Below are 13,573 nucleotides of genomic sequence, written 5' to 3'. Positions count from 1 at the left end.
ATCTGTCATGAAAAATTATCAAGCTCCACGACCTGTGTGATGTGAGAAAACCATAAGCCTCAGAGTGAAAAAGCATACGGTGAAAAGTAAAAAGCATTTAGTGAAATTAAATAGCATTTTATAATGATAATAATAATAATACCGTACTTAGTGGTACAAATTGTAAATGTTCAAAAAAAGAAAGAAGAAATTAAAAAGACTACAGACGCCACTTTGTAAATGTATTTGTATTTTTTATTATCATATTAGTATTCAACTATGAAAATATGTATACAATAAATAATTTGGATCTCACTATTAAAGAATCTCAATAAATAAACTAGGGTTAAAAACTCGAATCATCAACACAGCTTCCCTCTTCTCACGGGTCACAGCAAGAGATTTTTCGTGTTCGTTTCCTCAGTTAAGATTTTCAAAAAGCAGTCCAGCAGTCGATACTAAGCAGTTCCTGAGAAGTTTGGATAAAAAAACAAACAAACAAACAAACAAACAAAAAACAACATCAACAAAACAAAAAACAAATTTAAAAAATCACGCATTAAAAAATGTTTTGATAACTAATAAATATCCTTGTAAGTTCACATTTCTGTAATGAGGGCAAAGAAAAAAAAAAGATTAATTTGATATTCAATTTTTTTTTTAAATCTGGTCAACTCTCGTAGTAGCTCTGTAGGGTACGTGTCAAAAATAACACTGGCAAAAGGATGAAAATATATATTCAAATATCAACCTTTAAAAAATTCACTCTCGACTCATTCAGGAATGTTGTCTTGTTTTTCCCCAGCAATGCGGTTATTGTTGCGAGCCCTCGTTTTGTATGCGGTCATTATACGAATAAAACTCTTAGAAATTGAGATGCTGAAGGTCCATGGTGCACAATGTGCTTGTGAACAAGTTGAAGTCCTCTTCCGAAAAATCCACCGGGCTGTCCAAGGAACTTTGAAGGCTGGGTGACATGCAGGCGTCCCCGGTAAAGAAAGTCTGCAGGTCGGGGAGCTCGGAGGAGGCCATGGACGAGTCTGGCTGCACGCAGAATGCTGGATCAGATGCTGACGCTGTGCTCGTCTCGTACAAATGCCTCATGCTCGCGTTATGGTTGGAATTCGTCGTGGTGAACGGCTCCGGGGAGTGGTATTTGGCAGCAGAGTCACAGGAGCCAGCCGCATTCGACAGCGTTGGCAGGTCCGGGCGGCTGGATGGGCCTCCCTCCTCTCGCGTGGGATGCACATTGTCCCCGCTGTCAAGGGTGTGGGCGGTGGGGGCGGCGGCCGAAGATGGATTACTGCTCCCCGCCTCGCCATCCGATAACTCCCCGGTACCAGATGCCTCAAGCGGCTGGCTCGAGTATGGTGATGAAGCATCCGCGCCTTCAAGCGGCTCGATACAACTCGGTTCGCCGGATTCTTGCTTTCCTCCTCCCCCATCGCCACCGCCATCACGGTGGTGGGTGGTCTGCCGTTTGTGTTTCATCCGCCGGTTCTGGAACCAAACTTTGACCTGCCGCTCGGTCAAGTCCAAAAGAGCGGCAATCTCCACTCGTCTAGGCCGGCAAAGATACTTGTTAAAGTGAAACTCCTTCTCCAGCTCGAGCAGTTGCGTGTTGGTGTAGGCGGTGCGGAGCCGCCGGGACCCAGCTCCTCCGACGTCCAGACCCGCCTGATTTGGATCTGAACGGAAAAGCACACAAATAAAGTCCACTGATTCACGATTCATTCAAATGTGTTGAAATATTGATTTCGTCATTCTTGTAATATTACAGTGCGCGTCAAATTTTCTCCACGGGGATTCGATGAAGCCGCTAAAAAATGATTACGCGCACAATTTCCGGCCTTGAAAATAAGATGTTTCAACATCAGGCAGGGAGCCATCCTGGGTCTCCTATATGAAATAAAACCGTTATAAAACACCCGAATGTATCATAAAACGCGCTCCCTACATATAGTCTTGGACTAGCGCTAAAGAAAACAATCATAATAACAAATTTAAAAAAAATAGGAAAACGCATGCACTAAAGCGAATCATATAGCTATAATGTCAAGGAACGCGCCGCTGTACCAAGCAGGGCAGTGCCATACTGTGAGCGACTGTGTGAAATCGACGTGCAGAGATAAGGTTAAATAAATCAGACAATAGGGAGTAAAAGTGGCCAACGCAGTTGCAATGTGAATATTGTCGTATGTCAAAACAGACACAAACTGGAACCAGTAAAAGAAAATGCGGAAATGTGTACACATGAAACAGTACATAAAAATTGGTGTGTGTGTGTGTGTGTGTGTGTGTGTGTGTGTTGTCTGTGTGTGTGGTGTGTGTGTGTGTGTGGATGTGGGGGGGGGGGGGTGCGTGTGCGTGTGTGCGCACGTGTGTGTGCGCGCGCGCGCTGTGTGTGTGAGCGCACGCGAGTGTGCGTACGTTTATGATTTGGGCGTTGGTAAAAAAATAATAATAATAACTGGATTCATTCCTATGGGGTTTAACTGGAAGCCAAGCGACATAAAGGATTTCCACATTTTACTTTGTGTAGTAGGCTATACACCCACCCCCACCCTACCATTCTTTGACGGATGCGTCACCATTATATCGATATTCAATATGGCTACCTTGAGCACAAAATATAGATTATTTCCGGGATGAGTATTTGTAAGTAAATCACATCCTATGATTACAATGATTGGCAATAAGCATGTAAAGAATTGTATAGAAATTTTACCTTACACACGATATGTCACAACTCCACCACGTTTAATTATTGTCATAATAAACCGTATAGATATACAATACTGTTTTCGATGGAAAACGTAATCCCTCTCTTCAAATAGCTATCGTGACTATTTTAATGCCAATGAATGAGAGCGTGCAAGGCAGTGCACATGAGGTAGCATAATGCAGTGGTCTAAAAATGGCTCCCCTGTTGCTCCAGAATCACTGCAATGCACAAGACGCACATAGACACAACACTGCTTGAGACAATGCCATCTTTGACTGACATACATTCCACGCAATTGCTTCAATTAACGGCGAGCAATCAATCAGTTTAAACACATGCAAGTCATCCCTCACAACCCAACCATAAACATATCCCAGCATATACCGACCTGTGGGTGACTCGATGCCCGCCGAAGCGTACCCGGAGGCGGTCGGTGACGGAGAGGAAGATGCGGATGGGATGATGGATCCGCCACTGCTGGAGCTGCTCCCAGCTTTCTGGCATTTTTTGGAGGATTTCTTCTCCTTCATCCAGGGGAATTCGTGAGCCGGCGGTCCTGCGGTAGAGGATGCGACCTGGGCGGGGGCCAGGCCAGTCGGGCAGGGCTGCTGGGTGAGTCGGTGGTTGGTCTGGAGGCCATTGCTAACAGAGGTTCTACGGTTCTGTTGGTTCCTTGAAGCTGCTCTTGGCTGGCTGGCTGTGCAGGAGCTGAGGCTGGGGATGGTGTTCTCGAAGGGAGGCGGAATTACTGTCGACTCCTTGATTGATGAAGTTTGAAATGACTCCAGGACGGCAGGGAAGGACGTCAGGCACTCTGCTAGCGACGGTTGGCTGTTTATAAAACCGATCTCTCGTTCAAATTCAAAATTCATAGCTCCTTCAAACGGATATCACTGTCTGACGACGAGACCCCCGAAAAATCCCTTCCCCAAAATAAAAAGCAAAATACAGTTACACACACGCACCCTGCACATACACATTCATGCAGGCTCTTATGCAACCCTGAAACAGATTAAAATTCAACAAAAATAAAAAAGCACGAGCACGCAAGCTCCGGCCGCGATAGCGTAAATGCGTGTGGCAATATAATAATTGTGTATATTGGTGATATTACTAGCATGGGGACCTGGGTAGGCTAAACTGAAGAACTATGGGGTGAAAATGTAGCCAATTCCTGGTCACGTGACCCCAAAGAACCAATTAGAAGCCTAGGCCTGGCGGCGGCGTTGACTGTGGGAAGCTGCATAATTATTTTGTACAAAATGTGGCAAACGGGGCTATACCGCAAAATAATGCCATTGTTTTTGCCACGCCGGGGGGCAATTTAGAGGCGGGGAAGAAGCCTGAAGGCTACCGGTAGCCATGTGGACAGTGTAGGCGACCTGTCGGTGGATTTCAACTCTTATCCACAAACAATAGAGCATCGCTTTTCCCCGGATGGCTGATGACGGTCAACATTCGATAATCGCCACACCGTTTACAACACGGCTCCTTCAAAAATACACGAGCACTCGGATAATTAATCTTAATGAATCTGACAGGCGCCGAGAATTCCCGTTTTAGAAATATTTTACATTTCATTTTGCACAGACAGCAGTATGGCTAGATTGGGACGTGTTTGAATATAAATGAGTTATGTTTGGTCTGTTGTTGTTGTTGTTGTTTTGTTTATTTTTTTTTACCAGAAAGAAATAATAAATAAATAAATAAATAATAATAATAATAAAACTAGATTTGTGTTTTGATTTTAGATGCCATCTTCTCACATCCTTCGATAATCCGTTGTGATAAACAGAGGCCCCCCACCCCCTTCCTCAGTGTGAAGTGTGTGTTAAAAATGGTTGGTGTGTTTACGAAGGGAGAGCGAGTTCACAGCAAGGTCGGTCTGCAACGGAGGGGTGTGCACACCACCCTGTTCGATACGGAAAGACAAAATTTTAATAAGAACTTTCGAAGTTTGGAGGGGGCATAATGTTATTTGACAATTGGGCTGCAAATTGTGACGGTTTGTAAAAAGTGGGAACTAAAAAACATGCTTGGGATATTTCGGAATAGCCTAGGGAGCCCCGGGTGGGTGGCGGTGATCAATCTTTCTCTGACTGCAAGGAGCCTGACGCAGCCACTTCTTTCTTTAAATCTTTAATTTGCGAACCTTCCATCCACTCCACCTATTTTCATATATTATAAACATTCACTGCGAAAGTATTTTGCACATGTTTTATCCTGAATTTGTGTATAAATTATAACTCTTGAAGACAACCCCCATTTCATTTGCATACAAGTTGTCTTCGCCTCTTTATCTGTGAGGGTGGAAAAAGGAAAGAAAGAAAGAAAGAAAGAAAGGAAGAAAGAAAGAAAGAAAAAAAAAGAAAGAAAGAAGAAGAGAAAGAAAGAAAGAAAGAAAGAAAGAAAGAAAGAAAGAAAGAAAGAAAGAAAGAAAGAAAGAAAGAAAGAAAGAAAGAAAGAAAGAAAGAACGAAAGAAAGAAAATGCAAAAATGTGTGTGGGAGTGAGGGCCACTGAGCGAAGCAGGCAATGAGTAGGCTGGATTTTACGGCACATCCACAAACACTCGGATTTCGGTAGAAGGCGCACATTTTTCGAAAGATTGAATTTCTGCGATTTACATTTCGGGTTTGGTCTTCCATTGTTTCGATGATAATGGTAAGTTTAATCAGTGAAATAATCTATTTTGAACATAGATTCTAGCTCTATATATTAACTGACATGTTGCTAAAAATATTCCTGTGATTATCATAACTTCTTATATAGCTGCATGATGCAAACGTCATTTGGTTTTGCGTTGACAGTTTACCTCGGGTAGCCTATGTATTTGTGTTTCTATACAGTCCCGTGTGTTAGATGTTAATAAAATTGTTTGAACGTTCTCCCGACTCGTGTGACACGCATCGGCCAGTGAGCGCACGCTCGCAGCTCTGCTCGTCTCAGTTTTCAGCAGCAGCTGCGCAGCTGCAGCCAAGTTCCCTCTCTGCTTTTATGAGGCAATAAATTAGATCCAATCTCTGCTTATTGGTGTTTTTATTGTCTGTTAGTCCAACGAAAATGTAAAGGGAAGTACGGCCGTTATTTATGGGACGCTGATTTATGTCTCAAGTCTTAGGTTTCTCAGAAATGGGGAGCGAAACTGAGAGAGGAAAAAAACTGGAGCTGCAGTGAGGCTCCAAACCACGAAACCACGTGATCACGTCATGGCGTGTGACAGGTTTTCCAAACAGAGGAGAGCTACGTCTTGGAAGACCAGCTTGCATGGGTATATAATAACAGAGCTGGGCGCTCCGCCTATGTGACGGACTGGTCCGTCTATATGTCACTGACGGACGCCTGTTTTGCTGACGATTGACGAATGACAGAAAAATGTTTAAAATAGACATTTTAACTAATGAAAGTTTAGCCAGAATCGCCAACGGACACCCATTTAAAATTAGAGGCGGACCGGCCTTTTTTTACCCCCAGAAAAAAAGGCGAATAACGGACAACCCAAGGGTACGCAAGCTGCAGACGGATGACAAATAACGGACGCTGAATTTGTAGTTAAATGCCCAGATCTGTATGATAATAAAATTATCAATTTTTTAAATCTCATGAGAGCATTGTGAAAAAAAAATACAACAAACGACCGTTTGATAGTCGAAACGGACAAAGCATCTTAAAGGGAAGTCAACCCCAAAATTTTCTTGACCATAATGTCTTCTATCCGCCTTCATTAGTCTAAACATGGCATTCTGATTAATATTGCATTTGTGGAATGTGAGTTAAGCAGTAAAATCCACCCGTTTTTAGCCATCTCAGGGGGTGGCCATTTTGTCACTTCTGTCGACTGAAAAGGACATCACAGTTGTTCAGGGCTCAGGTAACAACCAATCACGGCTCATCTGTTTTCTGAAGCTGAGTCATGATTGGTCGTTAGATGGACAAAAACGGGTGGATTTTACTACTTAACTCATATCCCACAAACACAATGTTAATCAGAATACCATGTTTCAACTAGTGGGCCTGCATAGAACATATTCTTGGAATGAAAATTGTGGGGGTGACTTCCCCTTTAACCATTTATGTCAGAGTAGCTACATACCGAGAAATCCCATAACATGCACCGCTATTTGTAACATTAAAAACAGATTGTGTTCAATTGAATATTATTGGATGAATAAATATTATATACGAACAACTTCCTGGTGGTGAATATATCTGTCATACAAGAAGTAGGAGCTAATTTTCTAGGATTCAGTAATTAATGTTGAGCTGGTCATTAGTACATATCCACTTCATATAGCATTGAAACTAGATGCAAGAATATAAAGATTTGATGTCCTGTAAAGGGATAGGAGAGGGAGGAGAAATGGAGTCAAAGCAATAATAGAGCTAACCCAGTGTGAATGCTCCCGTAAAAATTCTCTAGAATTCAATTGTTCTTGCATTGATTGTGTTAATTTACCTTAGGTTTTTTTCTTCTTTTTTTTACAAACACATTTTTGTTTTTAATCATTGTCTCATCAACTGCTACACCAGCATTTCCTAATAATAAAGTATCAAAATGACCTGACCTGAGAGTCACTACATTTTTAGGGTTGCTATTATAATTGTTCTGTAAAGCCTGCAGTTCAAGTTTTATGCCTGAGAAACAGTGAATGAAACACTGAATAAAGTAACATTTTATTAAGGAATTATTGAACAGACAACTCTATAAACAATTAAATAAAAAGTTGCTAAAGGGCAAATAAAGAAGTCATTGTTCTCCAAAAATTCTTGTTCTTTTTTCCCCAGCTACGTTGTCAAAATTCTACAGTATGCATGGATGGGTTACCAATCCCTATCCTTGCCATTTCCTTGTACATGTCAAGACATTTATGTACAAGGCTCACTGTAGGAACTTAAAAAGTACTTATTCCCTATCAAAATACAAGAACTAAAAATGTAACTTCAGTACAATCAACAAAGAAGAAACACAATGCTGTTTTTTCTTTCATAACAGGTAAATGCTAGAAAATTACAGTATTTTTTTCTCAATATAAATACATGATGGATAAATAATGATAATGCAGAGAGAGAATTCTTTCAAACTGGCTATAACAAATAAATATTTCATATGAATGTTCACTTGAACACACATCTGCGAAAGACTCTGATTGGAGACCCTTCCTCAAAATAACTTTTTTTTTTTAATACTTTTTTTTACTTAAAACTTAAAAATGTAAACTCTAAGTGCAACCATGATGCCCGGATGCGAAAAGCATTTGTGTAAATTGCACTTTTAAAAAACATGAGTATAGTTCCAGAACATCAAGGAGTGCGGAGTGGGCAATTGTTTTTAAAAAGGTTTCTCAATAATTTGTGTATTGTCCCAAACTCCCCTTTACAGATGTTTCAAACAAATAAACCCATTTTTTTTTCTTAAAAAATGTGCACACATTTCTGGGACTAACACTTTTGTTCAAATATATACCCTGTATCCATTTTAAAAGTTAAGATATGTGAGGAAAAAACAAAAAGGATGCCCAATTATTTATGTAAACCCTTCCATTAGAGAAAGTGAGTGAGAGAATGGGCATAAGCATAAATAAAAATCATTCTCAACTTTTTACCCTGTATCGATGATGTGCGAAAATAAGGTAATAAAAAAATTGTAACCATGTCAGCAGCGGATGTTACCTGACTGCACATTTACCAACCATAGGAAACTAGCTTAGCATTGCTGTGTGTACAAAGGGTGGTATGCTAAAGTACTTAGCAAGACATTGTCTGTGTGTCATTTTAGGGGATCTATAGCCTTGGAGCTTTCCAAAAACAGTTGGAGTGGGAGAAGAAGTGATTGTAGGTGTTAAGTTTGTGTACAGATGCATAAATAGAATCATAGAAAACTGTTGCTCCCGTCAGAGGGCATGTGCTGTTGTGACATATTGAACAAAATGGGTTAGTGATTAAATCTGAATTCACACATACATTTATGGCAGGAGGTGAAAAGAGACAGAGGATCACGAATCAGCATTTTTATGCACTATACTGGACAGGCGAGAGTGAAGAGTGCCAGCTATTCTTTCCTCTCTCTAAGAGCTCAACACACTCAGCTCAGATGACAACAACATGTGTTGCCTGGAGGGGAAGAAACCTCACTGTCATTAATCTAGCCACCTCAGTAACTTCCCATTAAACGCTCCACTATTTCATATGGAAGCCCTGTTTGTATATGGGTCTTGTGGCGTGTCTGTTATTTAAGTGAAGCCTCAGTCTACTCAAAATAATATTAATAAGTAGTATACCATTTACTGAAGTGAACAATGATTTTGACATCTGTGGAAATCAGTTTAGGTTACTACTGGATTTTGAATTTGAAAGTGTTTACCATAGGCTTAATAAGGGACATACTAAAGGGGAAGCCAATTCCAAAAAAATTCTTTACAATAATATGTTCTATGCGCCTCCACAAGTCTAAACACGGCATTTGTGGAATATGAGTTAAGCAGCAAAATCCACCCGTTTTTAGCCATCTCAGGCGGCGGCCATTTTGTCATTTGCTGTCGACTGAAAATGACATCACAGTTGCTCATGTAACAAACAATTACAGCTCACCAATTTTCGGAAGATCAGCCCTAATTGGTCATTAGCAACTGGGATATCATTTTCAGTTAACGTCCTCTTTAAAGAGGAAAGTCAACGGAAAACTTTTTTTTTTCAAGAATATGTTCTATGCAAGCCCACTAGTTGAAACGAGCATTCTGATAAATATTGCGGCCATTTTGTCTTCTGTCAACTAAAAATGACATCACAACTGCTCACAATGAAAATCAGATTCAGAAAACAAGTCAGTCGTGATTGGTTGTTGTGAGCAGTTGTGATGCCATTTTCAGTCGACAGGAGACAAAATGGCCGCCCCCAGAGATGGCTAAAAATGAGTGTGTTTTGCTGCTTAACTTGTATTCCCCAAACGCAAAATTAATCATGCCGTGTTTCAACTAGTGGGACTGCTGGGAACATATTCTTGAAAAAAATATGTTTGGGTTGACTTCCGCTTTAAAGACAAATAAACACCTCTATTGTTTTGGTTGTTATATCGGCATTTAGTACTGACTGCACTCATGAGTTTAGCACTATAATGTTATGCTAATTTTCTAATAACTTTCATCCATCCATTTCCAATAGTACTAGTCCTCAAAGGGGTCGTGGGTAACTGGAACCGATCCAAGCTGAGTTTGGGTGAGAGGCGAGGTAACACGCTTGACCGGTCACCAGTCAATCGCAGGCACAAATAGACAAACAACAATTAACAGTAAATTTCAAGTTAGAACAGTGGTCCCCAACCACTGGTCCGTGGACTAGTATTTGGTAATGGGCCGCACTTTGGTTTCCAAACTGAGGGAGTAAATGAGACCATTGTGCAGCGTATGTCCTCAAAAACAGGCAACACAACAATTCATGTTGAAACATTTGAACAAGTACCACCCACATGATGATGTGGAAAGCATGAAAACGGAGTGGAGTTTGCACAGCCTGTCCAAGTCGCAATAGCAGTTTCACGGCTACTTGCTAGCCATGCAGCCTCTGGACCAAAGCAGCAATCAGTCATGTTTATCTTTTGATCATGCACATTTACAAGTAGCAATGAGACCGAATGAAGGATCAAAACTTAAAAATTAGAATGTTTTCCTTTTTAAGGCATAGTCATTTCTCCTGAGGGCTAATTTTTTAGGAGTCCACTGTGTTGTTATATTTTGTTCGGTATTTGTTGTACTGTTGAGTAAAAAATGTTTTAATAATTGGCTCGGTTCATCATGTTTTTCATTTTCTTTTAAAAATGTACTTCATATGTTAATTAAATGTTGAAGTACTCTCTAGTTACCTTTGTTTTTAGTACATATGTTTTAAAACTGGAAATTTAAAAAACAAGGTAAGGTCATGATAATGACCCTCGGGGGTAAGAGTGCTGGTTTGTGAAAGTTAACTGGTCCGTGGCGCAAAAAAACCCTCAAACTGATTTAGTGTATTCAATATGCCTAATAAGCACATTTTAGAATGTGGGAGGAGGCCAGACCACCCAAAGAAAACTCCACACAAAGACATGCCACCTACTGTTTCCCTGTACTGCCTGCTCCTAATTTACTGTATAAATGTAAAGGCTAGAGATACAAATTGAGTTTTCTGTTTGAAATTAATGAATACAAATACAAATTAAGTGCTTTTCTATGAATAAAATACATTGACATATTGTTGACATCAAAAACATGGATTACTCTCCTAAGTGGCTATAAAGCATCAACCACTGAATTGCTCCTCTCTGTCTCTTTTACTTTTCCTGCAAGTGAGTCCTCAAGTGTTAGTTCAGCCCGTTAATGAGTTGTGTGTGTGTGAACAATGTACTTGTTCTGTGTGGTCTTCCTTCATTTTCTTCCCAATGCTACAGGTGAGTGAGCTTGGGTGCTTCTTGGATTCTGCCCTGAGTCGAGGTATGGTGCGCCGAGAGCTCTGTGTATGTTGCGTGAGTGGGCGGGTCGCAGGGACCTGGGGGTACCCCTCCACTCACATGATGCTGGTTAGTGGCTGACATGGGCCCTGCACCATTGTATTCAATGGTTTGGTGATGGGATGGTGTGGGGCCAAGGTGATTGAGCCCATACATGGAGGGCCCAGAGCCAGGCATGGGTTCCACATAGCTGCCACCCCCCACATACACTGGACTGGCCTGCATGTTAGTGGGAGTTCCAAAGCTGGTACTATTGGCCTGTACGAGGCCATGGTGAGGATGTGGCTCACCGTAGTCTTGATCTTGGTGACTATACTTCTGTTGTGGAGGGCAGCCCTTCATTGGGAGATTGGAGTAGGCAGTGGACATGGAGTACGAAACTCCTTGGTGAGGTTTACCAAAGGATGGCGGAGAGGGGGCATCATAGGCTGACCCTCCTCCCCCACCTCCCCCAACCATTGGGTGCATCGAGTTGAGATAACTGGCAGAGGATTGCATGGGCAGAGGCGGCGAGCTAGTTGGTGAAGGCCCTCCTGAGCTGGAACTTAATCCCTTGGATTTCTGGTCCTTTTTGTATTTCATGCGTCGGTTCTGGAACCAGATCTTGATCTGGCGCTCAGAAAGGTTGAGCAGATTGGCCATCTCCACACGCCGCGGACGGCACAGGTATCGATTGAAATGAAACTCCTTCTCCAGTTCAACAAGTTGGCCGCTGGTGTACGCTGTACGTGCCCGCTTTGACGATGCTGATGACCCGCCAGTAGGACTCTTCTCCCCGCCGCTGCCACTCTCACCTCCACCTGATGCTGCTGGGAGAGGAAAAAGTTATCAGAAAGATCTTAAGGGTAAGATGAGTAGGATTGAAACAGGAAAAAATAAAAAATGAATGGAAGAAGGGACTTTGCAAACTTGGACGCCAAACATGAGAGACTAACTCCCCTAGGTTAGCTTAGCACATGGATTTGAAATTGAACTACAAGCAGGGGCGGAGCCAGAAGGTGGCTAATGGGTGGGCCTGGAAAAATCAGGGTGGGCCTGAATATTTCCCTCTCCGAGCACAATCCTCCTGTCCCGACACATCGTATATTCAAATAAAATGACAAACTGAATAATATGAAGTTCAGATCTTCCTTAGATAACCACAATTATGCCATTCTTAATATTCAATACTGTACAAAAAAAAAAAGACAACAAAACACAAATTCCTAAATAATTTCATAATAATTTACCAAAAATGTAAAAGTGTATTTTTTCATGAATCTCACTGGGTGGGCAGTCTGTCAATCTGGGTGGGCCTGTGCACACCCAGGGCCACCCATAGCTCCGCCCCTGACCACAAGCACAAAAAAAAAAAATCCTGGATTCTACAGTTGGCTAGAATCTGGCGAGGGTTATTAAAGTAAGATATTTTAAATTTAAAAAAGAAAACTTTTCTGAACGGTGACACCGCAGCGTCAACACGCTGGTGTACATTATCAATACATTTTCATATAAGTGAATACAAGGCTTTGTAAAGTGCTTTGGAAACCATATGGTGTAGTAAAGCACTGTATAATTGCACTTCATTTACCATTTATCATTTTTATTCAAACTGGATTTCTTATTTGTTGGACTATGACATGTTTTTTGGGAACACTAAAATGAGTAACCCATTTGATTAACTCATTTGTTAATGTCAACATGAATTTGAGAGTCCATGCTGTAATGTATCTATATACTGTATAAACACAAATATATCATAACTACTTCAGCTTAGATTTTGAACTCCTGAGGGAGAATACAGCAGAACAGATATAGAATAGAGTCGAAGGTCCTGAAATCCTTCCCACTCAACTACGCTGTTACAGCTTTGATTTCCTAAGCTCCTACTGAATTGTGGGCAAGTTGCCAAAAATAATTAAACATAACTGTACCCATTTTCCCCTGTGTACTAGCAATCTTAGCATGGCCCTGCTTGTTGCTTGATTTCAACTGCATGAATGTCAACATTTGTTTTTGAACCGGTGTACTTCAGAGCTGATGAGCATAATTTATAAGTGTTGTCTTTAGAATTGATTTGTCTGTTCCTTTTCTAATGTCGAAAGACACTCCAAACTAGGTTTTTGTTTTCCTAGTGTGTTGAAATTTGTTCCGTGTAAGTCATCTGTTCCACCTGTGTTGGCAATAGCATCAGACACAAATGAGCATCATTTTGTGTGCTTTCAGAGACGAAAAACTGCAAAGCCTCAGGTAACCAACACCTGCACTGAAAAAATGGTGTGTTGAATTTACTCAATTTTATTTTGTCAAGTGCTTGCACGAAATAAAATCATGTGGATCCAGATACATTTTAGGTAGACTATACAACTATTTATAAAAGGTATGTGGATCCTGATGATTTTATTTTTATTGCTG

At 41.1% G+C, this 13,573-nt stretch overlaps 2 protein-coding genes across 4 annotated transcripts in view; both read right to left on the bottom strand.

Annotated features, from left to right (window-relative positions):
* Nucleotides 1-274: 274 nt before the first annotated feature.
* hoxb2a (homeobox B2a) lies at nt 275-3,832 on the bottom strand. The gene is made up of 2 exons (XM_086054731.1): nt 3,093-3,832; nt 275-1,667 (listed from the first exon to the last, which is right to left on the bottom strand). The coding sequence occupies exons 1-2, from the start codon at nt 3,574-3,576 to the stop codon at nt 844-846; spliced, it is 1,308 nt and encodes a 435-aa protein (XP_085910857.1). The 5' UTR covers nt 3,577-3,832; the 3' UTR covers nt 275-843.
* A 3,458-nt stretch (nt 3,833-7,290) lies between these two features.
* hoxb3a (homeobox B3a) overlaps nt 7,291-13,573 on the bottom strand; it is a 53,473-nt gene continuing 47,190 nt past the window's right edge. For 2 of the 3 annotated variants that reach the window (XM_086054726.1, XM_086054727.1), the window contains one exon: nt 7,291-11,988. In XM_086054726.1, coding sequence (XP_085910852.1) covers nt 11,114-11,988 — 875 coding nt within the window. In that variant the 3' untranslated portion in view covers nt 7,291-11,113. The remainder of the gene's footprint in view (nt 11,989-13,573) is intronic. The other variant, XM_086054728.1, reaches the window with a different exon arrangement.

This window comes from Filicampus tigris, chromosome 16 (assembly GCF_054856515.1).
Source record: "Filicampus tigris isolate MCC_2025a chromosome 16, RoL_Ftig_1.0, whole genome shotgun sequence".
In the NCBI taxonomy this organism is placed as follows: Eukaryota; Metazoa; Chordata; class Actinopteri; order Syngnathiformes; family Syngnathidae; genus Filicampus; species Filicampus tigris.
Note: the sequence above shows the minus strand (reverse complement) of the source record. Positions and strands in the feature narration are given on the sequence as shown.

Coding starts and splice junctions, on each gene's coding strand:
- hoxb2a (XM_086054731.1), bottom strand. CDS start 3,576: ATGAATTTTGAATTTGAACGAGAGATCGGTTTTATAAACAGCCAACCG. Junction 1,668..3,092: donor GGGCATCGAGTCACCCACAG/GTCGGTATATGC, acceptor TTTTCCGTTCAG/ATCCAAATCAGGCGGGTCTG.